This window comes from Ptychodera flava, chromosome 20, assembly GCF_041260155.1.
Source record: "Ptychodera flava strain L36383 chromosome 20, AS_Pfla_20210202, whole genome shotgun sequence".
NCBI classification, from domain to species: domain Eukaryota; kingdom Metazoa; phylum Hemichordata; class Enteropneusta; family Ptychoderidae; genus Ptychodera; species Ptychodera flava.
In genome coordinates this window covers 18226657-18246556 of record NC_091947.1, presented here as the reverse complement: position 1 = coordinate 18246556, position 19900 = coordinate 18226657, and the positions used below count along the sequence as shown (strand labels likewise).

At 37.8% G+C, this 19900-nt stretch overlaps 1 protein-coding gene across 2 annotated transcripts in view; it reads right to left on the bottom strand.

Moving 5' to 3' along the window:
- The window catches only part of LOC139120215 (neuronal acetylcholine receptor subunit alpha-3-like), a 69385-nt gene that overhangs the window by 14566 nt on the left and 34919 nt on the right, over positions 1–19900 (bottom strand). Inside the window, exons 1-3 of one of the 2 annotated variants that reach the window (XM_070684414.1) lie at positions 9103–9531; positions 8015–8116; positions 6916–7055 (exon numbers count right to left, since the gene is read on the bottom strand). In XM_070684414.1, coding sequence (XP_070540515.1) covers positions 6916–7055; positions 8015–8066 — 192 coding nt within the window. In that variant the 5' untranslated portion in view covers positions 8067–8116; positions 9103–9531. Of the gene's footprint in view, positions 1–6915; positions 7056–8014; positions 8117–9102; positions 9532–19900 lie in introns of those variants that run through there. The other variant, XM_070684415.1, reaches the window with a different exon arrangement.

Genomic DNA, 19900 nt, shown 5'->3' with positions numbered 1-19900 from the left:
TTGGTCCGTTTAATATTAAGCTAACTAAAGGACGTCACTATGTATATCGAAGTATCACTGCTCACTGATTTGGACGATGCCTACACGTTTTAACAGGTTAAATAATAGATGGGTTCCGCAGTCATATAATGGCGCCCAACGGAAAAGTACAAAAATGCAGTATTTCCTGCACATACACAAAGTGATCATAAAAGAAACAAGCATGATGCCATTTACTTGAGCGCACAGCACACGATGGCCAAAACTTTGTTATTGTAATCTTTATTTTCTCTGCCATATGATTAGTTTTTGAAAATGGCGGGAAATCTAAAATGATGTTAAAATAGTTTGAATTTACATATCACTTGCGACACTTATGACAGTGTTATATACTTTTTCAGTCTTTAATCGGCCTTATTCAAAGAAAATTCTAGGAAAACAGGATGTTTTGAGATCGTATTTATTACACATTTTTAGCAGCTTTTGGGGCTTTAATCTTAATCATTGAGGAAAGAATTTTAACACACAAGTCTGTGAATATAGACTTGCAATTGCCTGTAATTGTGCAAGATTACAGGCGTAGCAAATGCAAGTAAGGGTCGTTGTTTCATCAGCGAAAAGCACATGCGCCACACTTAATTTTTTTCAGAGTAATTCCAAACCTACTGTCAAATTACAAAGTAACCTTTAGCCTGTAGCAATACACGGACGTGTTCAACTTGAGTAAGCTTCCGCGACGGTCTGTTGAGTATGACGTCACTCGGTTTAGAATGCCCGAGACCCACGAGATATTGTTTCTTATCTCACAGAATGTTATTGAATATTTAAAAAGTATCAACTGGGAGTTTCATTCCTTTGTGGGGCAATAGCGATAACAGCCAAAGAGGAACTGAAGCGGCGAATTGCTGCAGTTGAGACCTTTTTCCGAACGTGCAATGATATGCAAGAGATAAAGTGGCTTAACAAAAATATCGTTACACGGATGACAAAAGTGCCAAATTTGCTACAGATGTTCGCATATATGTGTAGATCAATATTAGCTATTGCTCCAAAAATTTTGGCCACCGGAAAGGCTCGATGACGTCCTAAATTCAAAATGGCCGCCATTATAACGCTTAAACATTGTAAAATACGTCTAATTCAGGCAGTTTTCAATATTTTTTGAATAAACCGACACAAACATCCCAAATTACAAATACAACATAAAATTGATGCAAATCAATTATTATGATGACGTCATAAAGCCAAAATGGCTGACCAAATTCAAAATATCCCCCATATTATCGTCTGATAATGTTCAAATACTGTTAATTAAGCCTGTTTCCAGCATTTTATCACCTGTATTGAAATTAACACTCCAAACTATAGACAAAACATATAACTGATACAAATTCATTATTGTGATGACGTCATAAAAGCAAAATGGCGACCGAAAATTACAAAATGACCTATTATGAAGTTCACTGTGCTTAGTAAAATAGCCAATTTACGTGACAAAATAATACTTAAAAGGTAATCTACTAATTGTCTTGATAATCCATAAGCTCAAAATAAATGATAAATGTACTAAAACTTAGCCAATAAGCCCAACACAAATTACAAACTATTATGAAATTATTTATTTGAACAATGACCTCTGTCTGAAAAACTGAACCAATATAAAGGAAATAAAGGTATCTTTACCCATAGGTTCTACCTTTGAAAGTGTTACGTTATAATGAGTAAATCAATAGTGATGTGATTTCATGATAACGAAAATATGGCGAGAAACCGATGAATAAATCATGCCTTGACCCTGGTCATGTGACCTTGGTCCCTGAAAAAAGGTTTTATGTTTGTGATTTTGGTCTTTTGCTTCCTTTGTTTCAGAAGCCTTTTTCGTTTGAATTTTCTTGGATTTTTATGTCTCGATGAGTGGTGACATAGTTTTGTGCTACAGTTACTGTATTTCTCTTTTTGGAGGATGTGCCGGCCTGAAAAAGATCGTTTGGTCAGGGTTTTATGAACAAAAAGAAGACTATTGTTTGCTCTTTGAATCTAGCTTAGCTTACTTTTTTGCAGCTTTCGTGAATTTTATGAAAAGCGTCTTTGCCTTTCGTTGTTCACTTACTAGACTGGTTAGGAATTCAAAGATGAAAGAAACTGCAAAAAACGTGACCAGACGAGTTTTGCTGTTTGGAAACCCAAAACATAAATACATAAAAATACCAGGAAGAACATAAGCAGAAATGGAAGGTTAAACAAAGATAAAAACTCAGAAAGATTCTCAGATTCATCAACAATCTTGCAAACCAAACCTTAATCAAAGCATTAAGAAAAGGCTTGAAATTTATTGCCACTCCGGAGAGTCTAGAAAAATTGTTGTATGAGATATCAACAAATTTATTCGCATCATAGGATTGTGCGATATCTTGAGAAACAATCAATCAATCAATCAGGCATCTGTTCTAAGATAAGTACATGTTCAACAGTAGTAACCGCGGAAAACCAAAAAATTGTAAAACTGTCTCGAAGCAACTTAGATCGATAGAGGAAATTCCATTCGCAACCCACTTCAGAAAGAATATGACTCTGGCAGAAAAGACTGCCCTGAACAATCTGTCTAAAAACAAACAAATCTTAATGAAACCCATCAATAAAGGATGAGGCATAGCAATTGTGAATAAGATAAATGACATTAAAGAAAGTTATAGACAGCTGCGAATTGAAAAATGTTCACTAATACACTTGGCGACATTGACTATACAGTGGATATTGTATACGAAATCATTTATCTGCGATAAAAAAATCATTGACGAGGTGATTTACAGTTTCCCCATTTCCATAAGTAGAATAATTTGTACGCCACGATGGTATCTCATGCCAAAAATACACAAAACCAAAGCAGAAGAAACAATCATCACCCAACGTCTCAATAGAAATGGCTGCTCGAGCCCAATAAAACAAATGTCGGAATTTCTAGACCTTGTCATAAAACCAATCGTCCTAAACGACTTATAAATGCCAGGGACACAAAAAACTTTATTCTCTAGTTAGAACCGATTGAAAAAAACAAGCAAACTCTATTCTGGTAACATTAGACGTGGTATCAATGTAGAAAAACATGCCAAAAATGAAGCCCCATATGCAGCGATTGTAGCGTTGGACTCTGAAACAGTACTGCCAACTGGTATGATACAAAAACTCACCATCAATGTATATGAAAGCCTTAACTGTCGATTATTCTGAAACGCAACATATTTTACTTCAACTGAGAAAAATACAAACGAATCTATGGACGCAGTATGGGCTCACCAGAAATAGCTGATATCATATACCATGAAACGGAGAAAGTTATATTAAATCCCAAATCCGGTCAAATATTCGTATGGAAATTTAAAAGGTGACATGTCCATGGTTCACACAGGAATCGAACATCCACTTTTAAGATTCAGAACATTTGTCGAGGAGTGCAACACCCTGTACTCTACGTTCAACTTGGGAATTCATAATTGAACATTCTATCCACAAAATCCCATACAAAACCATCTGACGATATTTACCTGCCACCAACTTTCAAATGCTTCATTGAAGGTGAACTACTCAGATATGTACATGCAACAACAATATGGACTTTATAAAAAGGTCAATTTCTCAACGCAAAATCTTCAACAAAGAGATTACAAAAAGAAAGACATAGCTTGTATAAAAAAGAATGTAACAAAACGTCAGCCATCCTTCATCAACAATAGTAAAAGTAATGATGTAACAAAATACTAGTCAGCACAGCCTCATCAAAACCAGCCTAATCAAACAATGTGATAAGAATCTGGAAAATTATGAAGGGCGATTAAACGCTGGCCATGGTTTTCCAGAAAACCTATAATAACGTATAAAAGGAAGAAAAACATACAATATATCCTCCTTCAAGCAAAATTCAAACACAAGGAGAGTACAAATGAACGGTCTGAGCATCAATTCACGCAAAATTCTGACCAAAACATAATGATTTTAGCATCTCTCTTTGATGAACAATGGCTATCATTAAAATGAGCATGTGGGAATACAAAACCACTCAAGTGACTGAAGAAGGGGCCCCACTTTGGCCCGAAACGCCGTTAGGAGGAATAACCAACATAAAACCTTATTTCCGGGACCAAGGTCACATTACGAGGGTCAAAGCACTATCGATTCACTGGTTTCTCACCATTTTCCCTTATCACCAAACCACATTGATCTACTCACTATACCGTATCACAAGCAAAGTAGAACCAGTGTGTGAAGTTGCCTTCATTTCCTTTATATCCATTCGATTTTTCAAACACAAACAATTTTTAGTAATCAATAATCTCATAAAAGTCTTTTACTTGTGTTGAACTTATTGGCTAAGTTTTGATACATTTATCTTTTATTTTAAGTTTATGGAATATTAATACAAATTGTACATTACTTTTATGCTATCATTTTGTCAACGTCTACGTAAACGGGCTATTGTACCAAGCATAGTAAACTTCTGAATTGTCCATTTTGTAACCTTCGGTCGCCACTTTGGTTTATGACGTCATCTCAATAATAAATTTGCATCAATTATCTGTTTTGTCTGTAATTTGGGGTGTTCATTTCAGTTCAGGTGATAAAATGCTGAAAAAAGGCTTCATTAACAGTGTTTTAACATTTTTAGACAATGTTATGGCGGACATTTTGAATTTAGTCGGCCATTTTGGCTTTATGACGTCATCATAATAATTAATTTGCATCAATTCAATGTTTTATTTATAATTGAGAATGTTTGAGTCAGTTTATTTACAAGAATAGTGAAAACTGGCTGAATAAACTCTATTTTACCATTTTTAAGCGTTATAATGGCGGCCATTTTGAATTTATGACGTCATCGAGCCTTTCCTGTGGCCAAAACTTTTGGAGCAATAGCTAATATTGATCTACACACATATGTGAACCTCTGTAGCAATTTGGCACTTTTGTCATCCGTGTAACGATCTCGCTGTTTTTGTTGCTAAAGCCCACCTGACTACAAGACATAAAATGAACAAAACCCTTTTAAGACTGATGATATTTTCATCCCTGTAGTATGAAGAGCGAGCACGTACGATACAGATTATGGAAGCAGAGCGTGACGGTGACCCGCCATTTATTTGCCGACAGGCGGGAACAAAATACACGAATAAAATGTCAGTTTATGTTCGAGATCGTTTCCCGCTCGTGGGGAATCGATTTCGACTCGGCTTTCGGGTCGAGTTTGTCGAAGTTTCATATCGTGCGTGATACAGATATCGGTTTCGTTTGTCCAATGACCTCCAGTGTTGCTGGCGAAGTTCTCTCTCTCGTCTCTCTGTGATAGGAAGTCTTCTCTAATAAATATGCATGGCTTTTTGGTTGCCTACAGCAGTAAGCTTTTCTCATTATCTTTCTTCTTCACTCGACTGGTGACGATAATGCGTATCGTCTTCATCGCTGGTCATTCTTGTACACCTATTTCCAAAGCCAAACCGAATGTTGCTTTGAGGAAGAGAACCGACGGAATTTTACAACTTTTTTCTCCGTTGTAGCAAACTTTGCCTGCTTACAAAATGTTAGCTTTGAATACCATTTATTTATTTATTTATTTATTTATTTATTTATTTATTTATTTATTTATTTATTTATTTATATCAGATGTTGTTTGTTTTTGTCTTTCTGTCTGTTTTTTCGTTTGTTTCTTTATCTGTTCATTAATATTCAGCTTAATTGAGGATAAAGAGTGAAGAATAATGTTTCTTTTCGAAAAAAATCACTTACAATGTTTGTTTCCCGGTTATCTACGTGTCTAAGATTCTTACAAAATTTACTCCATCACCAGCGGTAATTTGAAGTGATTCATTGTGAAACAGGGAATACGACAACTGACGATGGTAGCGGCTAGGAGCGATTTCGATGATAGGAACAGGACGACAGGAGTTTTGGTGTTCGGGTTTTGTACTTTTTCCTGAATACCTCTTGTTACCCTACTAACGGGAATTCTGTCACCCTGAAGTGGCGGTCTATATACTTATGCTTGCCCTGAAGCTGGGAGGTGATGGCCTTATACACAGGTTCTCATACATCATCAGTCTCTCTCCAAAAGAAAGACATCGGCGTACGCGCTCGCGCGGGCTCATACAAGCACCGCGCATCATGCATTTCAGCACGCTTCCCTTTCGCGCGCAAAAGACACGGCTGTCGTCTGTTACCTGCCTCCCTGGAAAAAATGTTATATGTGTGCACCTACGGCCAGAAAATGAATGTGTACGATGTGTGCACTCAAAAAAATAGCGACGGGCAAGCAGATATAGTTCACCGCTACAAAACGTCCGAAAGCAGTAGTAATCTATAACTTTATTTGATACGGACTATATTTGCAAAATAAAATATGAAATATTATTCAAAGTTTAGCAAACAATTTTCAGACGTATCTACTGCCATTGAAGTGTTTTAAGATGCTAATATCAGATTATACTGCGATGATTCACGGAATCAGAAAACGTCGTAACAGTTCCTTTCAGCTGTGAATAATTTCAACGCTGCATGCAACAGCTTTATGTTTTAGGGTTTTACATATATTCTCAGTCTAGTTTTACGAAGGGCTTTGTTTTCCTTCGTCTTCGAAGACCATGATTGAATTACATATTACGCACCCTTGTGTTATTTTACGATGCACAACCGTATATCTGTCAACGTTGTAGTTCTTATTCTAAAACCATTGTGCCGATGACGAGGGCGCAAGGTCATTGGAAACATTGTATAGGCTTACAACTATTAGCAGCCATTGAAATGATTGTTTTTTCGTTCTAATGGAGGAAGTTTCACTTTTTCTATACTGAAGATTATTTTGACTCACGTCATGCTACTTTTGACGAATATTTTTCACTTTGAGACCCCCAGCCATTGATGAAACTTTGGAAACTAGTTTACTAAACTTACCACGTCAAGGATTTGTGTGATCGACAGGCCGAATTCCAATATGAGCGTCTGGTTGTACTGAACTACTGGACGAATGTGTTTGTTGTACCCGTCAAATATGTCTTTCTGCAGTCTATGCTCTATCAATGAACCCCACACACCTTCAGGAGAAGAGAAGGGAAACAAAAAGCGGGGAGTAAACAACTGCTTTGTGGTCCGTAATATTTCAAGTGATTTGTGATATTATAACACAACTTAGGAACAGTCTCAAGTCTTAACTTTTCAATAATTTTGTTTAAGCTATAAAGAAGAAAAGAGAGGGCCCGGGCATTATAACTGAACCATACCATGAACCAGTATGCTCGGTCAGTATTAGACATATTACATATATATTCTTAAATCTATATATATTATATATATATATATATATGTGTGTGTGTGTGTGTGTGTGTGTGTCTGTGTGTCTGTGTGTCTGTGTCTGTGTCTGTCTGTCTGTGTCTGTCTGTGTGTCTGTCTGTGTGTATCCCCTTGTATATCCTTCCTACTTTGATCCCGGTACCCGTTGCTATAGCAAAGTTTCGACGTTTAAGAATGACTTAAGATATTGTGTCTGTGAGTAATTGCTCCCCTATATTTTCATCCACTGCGTTTCAGAACGTCGTCGCATTCTGTCACCTTTTCGTATGTAAATATTACTTTAAATGGCAATTTTCCTACAAATTTGACTCGCTGTATTGAAGACGTCCTGATAAAAAAGTCATTGGCTTTAGAGCATAAGGGGAGAATGAAGGAATGATCGAGAGTAATTTCTATATCTGACTATCATTACTTTGAGTGTTGTTAAAGTAAGGTCCACAAAACGTTGCAATTTCCGGCTCCGCAACGTCTATATTAAAAAAATGCTGCCGCCGTGAAAAGATGTGATGAACTGGAGCGTTGAACACCTGGAGTTCTATCACCCAATTGACGTTCGCACATCCACATACAGGGTTTCTTAGATGACGGGAGTAGTGATTCGACCGCAGCTGCAATATGCAGTTATTCGCGTAAGAAATATTTTAATCATCAACGACAGAACTTCTGATGAAGTTTCTAGCCATGAGAACTTGACTTTACTCACCGGCGAGCAGGCAGGCGAAAATGACGGCTCTGAGCGAGATTGTCTCGGCCATATCTTACTCCAATACAGCTTGTGAGATCCCTCTAGAGACGGTGACGATTTCTAAAAACAAACAAACAAACAATATTAGATCTAATAAATAAAGAGAATTCAGTCTATGACAAAGCAAGGAGTCGGGCGTTCAATGGCGCACCGATTAGATGGCCTGCCATTCCATACAGAACTAGATGAGCTATTAGAAACGCAACGCGAACGGTTAGCGGACCGTGACGATAATCCGACTGTCGCTGACTAAAGACTTCGTTAATTATCGCCAGGGATAATAAATAGCGCGAAGGTATGTTCACAACTAGACGTGTATAAACTAAACATGATATCAAAACGAAATTAATAATCTCTTAATCATTCAAGGTTCATAAATTCTCCATAGTTTTCGACATCTGTGTTTAATCCAATGTGCCCATACAGGCAAGAAGTCGCCGGGGTTACGGTGGTAGAAAACCATACTACTGTATCCAAAATGCCATCGGTAACCTGCGGAGTAAACTGTCTTCATTTCGATAAAAAGGCATTTCGAATAAATTTCACAGACAAGACACCAACTGCTCTGAAACAATCGCAACGGTGACAGTTACAATACATTAAGCTGCATGCACAGTAAGTTCAAAGGTTGTGTGGTGCAATGATGTTGACGGCATTATCTGGTAACATTTGCAGTGGGCTCGGGGACAGTGAATGTGTACCGAGAGGTGTCTGTATCTGTCCACGGTAGCTGTAGAGTATGGCAAACGTATGATCGCGAACTTAAAAGGGCGACGAACATTCCGCTTGATATAGCACTCTAACAGGTGAATTGCCGTTTGAACAACGTATGGATAAAATGGAGCTGTCCAACATAGCGTCAAGTAAGCTGATGATCTCCACAAAGTCTACTGAGTGAAGTGAAGGGCGACTCGAGCCGCTCAGTCCGAAGACCTGACGTAAAATATCTTTTATCAGTTATCAACTGAGGGTACAGTATTTTCATACGCACTCAGTAATGATCAGAAGAGACATAATAGACGCTAAAATAAGCGGTCGGTACTTACACGATGTTAGCGTTGCTTTGATAGGATCGTAAAATTGATCGCAATATTCAGTTTTCGATACGCACACTGTCCACCCTTACATCCACATCGTAATCGTGAGCAACAAGAGCAGTTCCAAAAAAACACGAACACGGACAACAACTGTGGAGCGACTATTCCACCTCCATCCTGATAAATGCGAGACGTTTCCATCAGGAGATCACGTGACCGATTAAAGATTTCAATAAACACATTAATAAGCGCCACCGAACGCACCGCGTCCCGAGCGATCGCGAGGGCTTCTCATCGGTGAATGAGAAACGTTTTGTTAGTACCAGTCCCTGTTGTCAGTTGTAAATGAAACGACAGCTACCACGGATTTTTTTTTGTCGCGTCCTTCTATCGGTATCCAAGCAGCCAGTTGGAAATGACACTCACTGTCACCGTTATGAGAATTTCCGCGACACGCGTTCACAAAGCAATCAAATTACCGAGGGAACGAATTTTTTTTTAATCAAATTTAATCCATATAGTTGTCAGGAACTGAGCAATTAAAAAAACATGACCTGGTAAAAAAAAAGACTTCAAAGGAACACTTCGCAAGTTGTTGCTTAACATGCATTATCGCAACGTGAAAATCATTTGCTGGTTTTAATTTAATTTAGATAAACTCGTATTTTGCGACTCTTTTTGATGGAGGATACGATGATACGTGTAGTCTGGCGACGCTTTATTACAGTGTCTTCAAAAAGGCTTTTGAAAATGTCTGGCGATGTGACTATTCGAAAGATTTGAAAACGAATCCTAATTGAAGTCTTTTTTCGATTGGATTGAGTGAATGGAACATAGCCAAAGACAGTCGCTGTGGAGATCACGTTCATGGGTTTTGTCCCCCTTCGGCTTTGTGACAATTTCGTGCATACGATAAGAGATTCCTGAATTTGATAAAAGCTTTAAGGTTTGTGAATTAGCCCCCTTTTCTCACAGTTATTTCAAGACTTACGCGTATGTAGATACACACGACGCACTTTTACATCGTGCATTGCGAATTGTCACTTTTCGAACCCAACCAGCCGATTCCGCCGCGCATCGAAGATTACAAACAGATTAGCGTCATTTTCGTCAACAGACGTTCAACCAGTCATGACAGTTGGGAGTTGTCTCGCGATCTGAAATTTATGATCTCAAACCCCGCTCAAATATTAAAGAGCTCTAAAAGTACATTTAATTGGCCAGAGCAACGAGAGTGACCTTGAAGTAATGACAATTGGGGGGTCGACTTCTTGACCCATGGGTAAGATCTGAATAGTCAACCAGTCTGACACTTCGACATATCTACATTTTGTGACTGGACTAGGGGGTCTTGAAGCCGCAAAGTCGTCGAGTTACCACAATTTAAATATTGCAGTATTTTAAAATAATAATGCCTTGCACTACGGTGACTTTCATTTGTCTGGATGAACCAAAACAAAAGACTACTTTTTTCGATTTCAAGTGAAATACGGCCTCATAATTATTCTTCCATGACTGTCGAAGCAAATTCAATGGAAAGCTTACAGGTGTCTTCAAGGGAATGCATTATTGATGCAAAACAGCAGATCTCTGTAAACGTAAAAATACTTTAAACACGACATTTTTATGCATCTGAAATGATCTTCACGACCATAAAAATTGTGGAGATGACTGATGCTTATAGATGTTATTGCTTTACTTACATGTTATATATATATATATATATATATATATATATATATATATATATATATATATATATATATATATATATATATATATATATGTATATATATATATATATATATATATATATATATATATATATATATATATATATATATAAACAGATTACTTCAAGTACAAAGTAATGAAATCTATTACTTAAGTTTCATGCATCTTGCAATCCTCAGATAGAGTGAAAGGATTTCTAGCTCGACACTCTTACATATATGATTGGGACGAACCATTCTATTTGTAGGTAGTGTTAAAATTCGATAAATAATATTTGTTTTGGTGGCGACATTTTGAAACCAACTCAGAGCGTTTGTTTAACAGTGTAGATTTGTCAGCATTGATAATGTGCAGCTTTTCTGATATACAAAGATTACATCGCTTGTTCATGTTAGAGTAGCTCAATGCTTTATCAATGATTGACCATGAAATGTCAAAGTCTTGTCCCCTATTTCTTAAGTTCCATACATATTTTGATAACTCGGGGTCGTTTTTGTATCTCTCGTTGCGGAACGACTTCATGTGATTAGCGTAGCGCGTCTTGAAGGTGTTATCAGTGAGGCCGATATAAACCCTCTCTCCGTTGTCCTCCGTTGATACGTTGGCCTTGTACACCACGCCTTTGACTTGACAGTTACCCTTCAGGGGGCATGCCGACTTAACCCTGCAATTGCAATCAGCTGGTTGGTCCTTACGCTGTTCTCCGGAGATTACCCTCTTATTGTGCGATTTGATTATACTTGCCATATTCCTCATACAGCTATAACTCACTTTAATTGTGTTTCTGTTGAAGATCTTGCGAAGTTTAGACCCCTTTGGAAAATATTTATCGACAAGTTGGAGAAATTTTCAAACATCGGCAGGAAATTTCTCCAACTTGTCGATAAATATGTAATCTTTGTATATCAGAAAAGCTGCACATTATCAATGCTGACAAATCTACACTGTTAAACAAACGCTCTGAGTTGGTTTCAAAATGTCGCCACCAAAACAAATATTATTTATCGAATTTTAACACTACCTACAAATAGAATGGTTCGTCCCAATCATATATGTAAGAGTGTCGAGCTAGAAATCCTTTCACTCTATCTGAGGATTGCAAGATGCATGAAATTTAAGTAATAGATTTCATTACTTTGTACTTGAAGTAATCTGTTTATTTATAACGCTCTGCTTTTTGCATTGAGCACTGTAATTTCCCTCGAGGACATCTGTATACTTCGATATATATATATATATATATATATATATATATATATATATATATATATATATATATAATATATATTACATATGTGTATATACATATATAAATGTATGTATTTAAACACGTAAATACATGTATAAATGCATGTGTGTATATGTATGTATGTTTGTTTAATTATTTAGATATTTATTTATCTATCTATTTAGAACGCCAACACAGATATGATACACTTTAAAACCATATACGATCGTAAGAACGAGATTTTTAACAAAAACAAACATGCGTGGTTACAGGACAAAACGTTCCTGTCTGTCTAGTTGATCGCCCACTGCAGGTAAATGTCAATTGGATATCGGTGGGTAGTCAAAAAGAGCGTTAATTAGTTTGTGAATGATGGATGTGTGGTATGGCAGAGGACAACCGATCAATTGATGTATGGATGTGTGTTTGTGTGTATTTATTATGTATGCATGCCAGACTGCCAGTGATTACAACTGTTGATTTACCCTGTGCCATCATAGCATCTTCGACTAGTGCCTCTAACTACTATAATTCCTTATTGCAACTACGCTGTGAGCAAAAACTCAGGTGGTTGATGATGTTTTGTACGAGCAGTACATATGTTGCCATTTAAGGTATTTCGCCCATCGAATTTAAAAGACCAAAACTTTTGTCGAAACTTTCCTTAAGAAAACTTTACACATAATTCCTTCTGGAAACCAAAATAAAAATCAGAGGCCACCTTGCAAAATTTGGTACTGTAGAAACAAATACTCGATATTTGCCTACAATGTACACTTGGAATTCAAAATGGCCGATATCCGTGTGTTAACTCTATGGAAAAATACAAGAATACAAGTTTTGATTTTCACAGAAATAATCCGGAGAAAACTTCAAAATGAGCTTCAAAACGAGCCCTACTAGTGAGAGCAAAAATTTGTTGTAAAAAAGTTGGGAGAATCCGAATATGAGGCACATTCTGCCTTAAAGAACTTATTTAACCATTTTGCTTAAAAGGCCACTCAAGTGAACATTAAAATAGAATACCTTCGAAATTGACCAATCAGTTGCACCTTACATTCTCCACCAGCAATCGATCATCATACACTGTTTGGTCTCTGTAACCAAGCAACAACTATAACGCTATCGGATTACTTGCTGTTTTCTCAAACATCCACCGCCAAAACAGCCAAAACAGCCAAAACATGAACTTAATATTTTAAAGACTGTTCATTACTAAAACAACGGTACAACTGTGCACTTGTTTTCGGCATAATGGCTTCTTGAGAGTGATCGAGAAATTCTCATTTCCGTGTATCTACGACCAGGAAATGGCGGGGAAATTAGAACTAAAACTCCCATTTAGCATCGCTGGACTTTTGAGTATTTGCATCCAATGCGTCGGCAGGGGCGTGTGAAATGTCCGTGCGTGGTTACAAGCTTCGGAAAACGAGGATTGGACGAGATTTGACAAGACATTATTGTGCGTGTGGTTCATTCTGCGGATACATGGAGAAAGCCTTAGCCCCCTCAAGCAGAAATGAATGGCACCGCCTCAAAGAAAGGATAGACTGCGCGCCAAAATATGCTCACATGCTTAGCCGCTGAATCTGAAGGGATTATCTTTTCCAATTGCCTAATAAAAACGAAAATACATCCAATCTCCAAAAAGCTGTCCTGCTGAGCGGATAATGAAAACACGCGACAGTCACATAAACATAACACAGAAAATTGAGAAATTTTCTGCGTGAAGAAGACCTCAGAAGCGTCGGGTCACGGGTTAAGTGCGACATGATAGCGCGCAAATTGATGCCTCCCACTTTCCAAGCTCGCGTTTCTATGACAACAGGACACGACAGAAGCACTCAGGTGAGAACAGAAGGCGCCGAGCGTTTCCGATCATTTGGAAATACTCACTCGGAAACGGAAACGACAGAGTAACGACTGCAATTCATATTTCCTAGCGTGGTGTCAGTTGAACATCCAGTATCATTGAGTCTTTTCTGTGAATTATTGCTTGGCTATTAAGCTCGATGCAGTTTACTAAATGGCCTCAAAGGCTGATACTCCTTTATTTACATCAGATATTTTAAGTGTTCCTTTTTAATGAAGTTTGAATGATCTCTCTATAATGGCTTCAGCTGTATTGAAGTGGCTGTCGCTTGCATTTTGACATTAATGGCTGCGTCAACCCAATTAATTTCAATGAAAAAACAAACGCGTGCCACTCTATTCCTGCTGCCAAGTGAACGATTTTAAGCGGCGTATGGATTCCTGTATGTAGGGCGGTTGCACCGTGATTGACAGCACTCGTTGCTCTAAAAATTATTTTGGGCAGCCTACTAATTATGATAATCAAATAACCTGGTGAAATATACATCAATATCAATTGACATCAATTAACGACATACATATGGTATGAGGGAAATGCTAGTCTCTACACCTGACTGCAAAGAGTCGTCCATGCCTTCGAAGTTAAATATCTTGATGGTTTGTATTAAACCCATTTCCCTCCTCCCCCAGAGTTCATTTATCCATTAATGGTTGCCAACATATTACCAGGGTAAATTTTAAGTCTTCTTAGGTTATCATGGTCATTTCTGTTGGTTGTGAAGACTAACCTAGGTCGTTCAAAGTGAAATACATAGAAATCGTGGTCGAAAAAGCCAAACTCCCGATAACGAAAAACTAATTTCCAGCCCTCACCAAAACTTGATGGGAATTAGATATTGGGATTGGCTAATCCTAGGAAACACGACGGAAGCTCTGCTCTGTCAGTCAGCTAGGTTTAGTAAGCTGGATAACATGAAAGGCATTTCGTGTTCAGACACAATCAAAAAGCGGCGTATTTGTACTTTTAATACGGACCCTGATAATGCCTTGCTTCCTACATAACGTAGATGTCGATTGCAGTTCACAAAATCCATCGTATTAAAACATATGAAGCGAAGATTGGTTAAATTCATCAAAATAATGGGTGCAATCCATTTTTGTATCCCACTGATAACTGGATTCCTTTGCTCAAGGTCGAGTCGATACTGTGGGGTGAATTCGTGCATTGAAATGATTTATTGAGAAGCGATCACTTTAACCTGCACATCGCCCGGATGACTTTTCAATAATCGTTTGTGGTTTTAGACAAGCGTTTGCGTTTCCCAGGGTACGGACATCGTTCTCGTGTCAAGAGAAAATGTTGATTTTTAGGTAAAAAAAATTATAAAAGTATTCGAAGAAGGAAAAAAGTTCGGTATAGTCAATATGCGTATCCATCGTTGTATGCCAAGAAAAAATCATCAAATTTTTAGTCGATTCCGACAACGAGCATCAAATCAAACTAGATGATAACATGTTAACAATGGTAATATAACACCCCGCGTATTATATATGACTCAGGCATTGGTGTTTATTTCTAATTTTACACTGCCGTTTTCCAGAATCAATTTTCAAAATGACCAATGACTAATGATTTAAACTTTCGCGCGGTACTATTTTTTTTTAAATACATGAGCGCCAGTACACCGTATAACTGTAGCGTTGCTGTCACTGCGCACGCTCAAAGTATCCGCGTTTGCTATTAACACGTATTTTTTGCGCCCCTTTTGTCGCATATGCGCGAGGGAGATACTCGAAAACTCTTTCAGCCTTGTATGTGTTTCCTTTCAAGAGATTTAAGAAGCAACTGCACTTTTCTCGAAACCAAACTCCTGATTGCGCTTGGCCCGAAAACTGGCGGTAACTAGCCAGCGTGAACTTGCTGAGATCATCAATGAGAGATATCTCCAGGGTTGGGATCGAAATAAATAACGAGGATTTAACCCTAGCGTTAACACTCGAAGAGAAAGGGTAACTCCGTGGCAACTGCCAAGTGTCATCGAGTTCAGATTTCAACAGCAAAGCACAAGTATAAAATATGGTGACGTATCGCTGCGTTGCACGGTGAAGTGGTGACGTCATCACAGCCCGCGGGCAAAACTTCATCGTTCTGCCAGTCGGACACGTTGACAATTATGAATCCAAGCAACGGACAGTCTGTCGTTGCCACTTTTAGCCTTTAGCGTGGATATTTCAGAGGAAATGATGAGTCCAGCCTCATCCGATGAAGCCACGCTGGGCATGCATATATGGAAATCCTTATCCTTGCAAATTATCTTTATATAAGTCCAATTTAATCCATTCAAGACAGCTCCCTCTGTCGTGATACGCAGCGGTGGTAATAGGCCGTAGGTATCACTCGAGAATCTTGAATTATAGGCTTGTGGAATTTTGAGAAATCCGTAAAATGTGACTGTTACATTGTCGATCAACCATAAAAAGTTAAAATCCCATCAAAAATGATAGGACGTGTCCAATGTCAACAAAGGAGTAGATAACTTTCCCAACCATTCACCAGAAAAGCAAATCACCATTCGCGTGGTCTTTCAACGCAAAGGATTGGTTCATATCACGCGTAAAGAACGGGTATGGTTTGGTGAAACATCGTTGACAATATTTTCTTCAATATGTGACTAAAAGATCTAAAATATTCGTGTGTATTACCTGAAATACATCTGAAATACATCCAGGTTTCAAAACATCGGAAAACCCAAACAGACGTCATCGTTTTCAATCGGCATATCGCGACAAATAGTTCCGTTTCAACAAGGACAAATATCACACGTTTACCGGATTAAAGCGTATTACTTGATGAGTACGTTTATCTGAAGTTCCTCGAGAGAAATCCGGATTACAAACCGTTTTCATTTGACCATCCGCAAAGTCATGTCACAGAGAATATACACCTATTCAAACCAATATGCTATTGTATATGTATACATTGAATTGAACCAAAGGTATGTTAAGACCCTGTAATTATATAGTTACACTAACTGCTTGCCAGTGCATTCCACCCGTGTATTACAATCAACACAAAGAAACTCGCCGAACAATCGTGCCGGGTGATTGACTTAAATAAGGTGACGGACCAATTAATTTTTCAAACGCCGTTGAAATAGTTCATTCACCCGATTTCCAGAGAAGAAAAGAGAGCAGGTCGAGTTGAAGGCAGCCGCCATCTTTGTAACGCCATATCTTTCAGTGCTCTGTGATTGGCCAAGATAATATAGCGCGTGTCACGATTGGAAAACCCGTTCAAAAATTGTCCAAATATTTGGGGAAAAAAACATAAAATTTGTGTTTAAACGTAATTTTAGACGTCGAACGATAATAAATATGTACATCATTAACAAACATGCTTGAGTGTCGCTTTGAGCTCCTAAGTTACAGTTGTAGTCGTTTAAGTGCAACTTCAGTAACCACTTTCTTATCACGATCCAGGTTTCAAAATTGTAACCTAATCAGCACTTATTGTATACCATTTTATTCGACTTCTTAACTATTCTCGAATAAATAAATAGAGCTGGGGGATCTCATCCTCGTGTCGAGCTTCTACAGTGAAAATGACTCTGCATAACATACTATCTGCAAATCGGTGAACTGTAAAATATGAAAACAGCGCTCTCCGAAATATCATTCTTGTAAAATTTTAACACGCCCTGAAGTCATTTCTATATTAAAACAAATTAACATTCCATTTATAGTCACAATTACACCAAGATGAAAAGTCACTATGACATCCCTGTTTATGATGTAAATATCTAAGAAAACGTTTCTGAATTGACTCAATACGGTTTGCCTGACTCTCAGAAATTGAATTGAAAATGACTGTATTATATTCTAAAATTGGACTCACCATAGTAATAAACAGGTGTCGAAGGACAGCAACTTGAGTAATCAAATTAAAATTGCGTTTAATGAGACCAATTATGCGATTGGCTATTGTAGGTAAAGCATAAACATCATAAACAGGGATGTCATAGTGACTTTTCATCTTGGTGTAATTGTGACTATAACTTGCTCTGTAATCTTTTTGAAATTCAACCTTTGTTCTTACGTAGGAAACTATTTGATTGTATGTTTGTGCGTAAATGCCTTTTATCTTCTTATGACTCTACAGATTGTACAGGTTTTTATGGTCTATGCGTACCTAGATACTCTGCTAGACATAGACCTCTATTACACATCCCTTATTGTAGAGTTGATGTTACAAAAAATGGCCTGATTGGACGTACGTCACGACTTTTTAATGATCTGATTGATAAGGTTTGCGATGTCGATATTTTTGAAGAATCTCATTCAACTTTCAAAAGACATGTTCACTTTTTTTGTCATTGTTTGAATTTTAGAGTGCTGTTTTGTTTGTTTAAATTTTAGTGTATTTTATCCTTTTTTTTAATGTTCTTGTCTGTAAGTGGCTGCCTGATAGCGCTGTTGATGAGCAAATAAAATAAAATAAAATAAAATTAATCACCGAAATGTGTCTAAGTTGTCAGCAGTGTGTTGCCAAAGTTCATGACACTGATTTCTAAAGAATCTCGACCCGACACATTTTCAAACAACTCGAACAAGCCAACAATTTGAGCTGTATCCGTCCTGATTAAAGATACGGCGCCATCCGATGTTGTAAATTCGAACCGTCATATTTTTTCTTTATATATGTCAACGGTTTCATCTTTTGTCATAACCTGCGCATCCACAATTATGAAAAATGTAAAAGATAATTCGAATCGACGCGCCATTTTTCTTCTAGCGCTTACCAAAACCATCTCAGGCACTCAAAAACCATCCTTTACTGCAAAGGACAGGTCCTTTTCACGTCGATGATCGCTGTGAACAAGCAACACTTTCAGGTTGTTCGTCGTCTTCTTTATTCATTAAAAATCTAAAAATGCATGCACAGTAAATCAAAACAATGTCTGACATTTTTCCTGTGGGACTGCGGTAGAATGCGCCTCGGGGACAGATATTCGGACCCTCAATATTTCATAATTCTTTTCTGGTCTACCGCTTGTGATTGTGTGGGCTCGTTTTGAAGCTCTCGGAGTAAGTAAGTAAAGGTTTCACCGGCGTAGTTTTGTGAAAATCAAAAGTACCACTCTTCCACACAGAGTTAACACAGGGATGGCGGCCATTTTGAATTTGAAGCATTCGTGAGTGTTAGGTAGTTTGTTTCTCTAGTACCAAACTTTGCATAGTGACAACTGATTTTTATTCTTGATTTGATAAGAGAATGGTGGAAAGATTCATTGGGGAAAGTTTGAGCAAAAGTCTGAGTCTTTCAATTTCGAAGCACGTACTGCCTTAATGTAGAAGCTATATTCCTATAGTTTTTATGGAGCATGAGGTCCACAATTTCAAACAGCGTGTTTCAAGTGCGTATTATTCGAGTATCTCGGTGCATACACTTCTTGATCCTGACAATTTGACAAATCAACAACAACCTGTCCGAGCTGACTGACCTTTTGATATCTGACTACCTGTGTGCGGTGCCGCAGCTGTTGCCTTTCAAATCCTCTCCTCTCCCAGGACACATAAAATTACAACCCCGACGCATTAATTTTAATACCTCGTCGAGCGGAGCATCACAGCTCACTATGGATTATAGGAATGAAGATGTCACTTAGAAGGCACTTCCCAATTAGCATTCTAGACAGCATAAGTCAGCCTAGCCAGCGAGTGTGTCAGTTTTAAAGTGAGTTTCTTGTCCGGGCCATGTTTATTGCGGTGTCCCAAGACAATGATTCAGTAGCTTTCACATCTCACAAAATATTTGATATGAGACAAAATTAACCTTCAATTTACCGAGCTACAATCAAATGAAGCGAGAGAACAGCACCTGAATTCGATTTCGTCGACTGATTTCTCTGTCGAACCTTCGACAAGGTTGTCTTGGTCGGCCGTCTAAGATTGCACGCATTAAAGGGATCACCCACAAGTAGTCAGGGTTGAATATCTACATACCAGTACCGTAAGAGTTTTGATCTACAATTT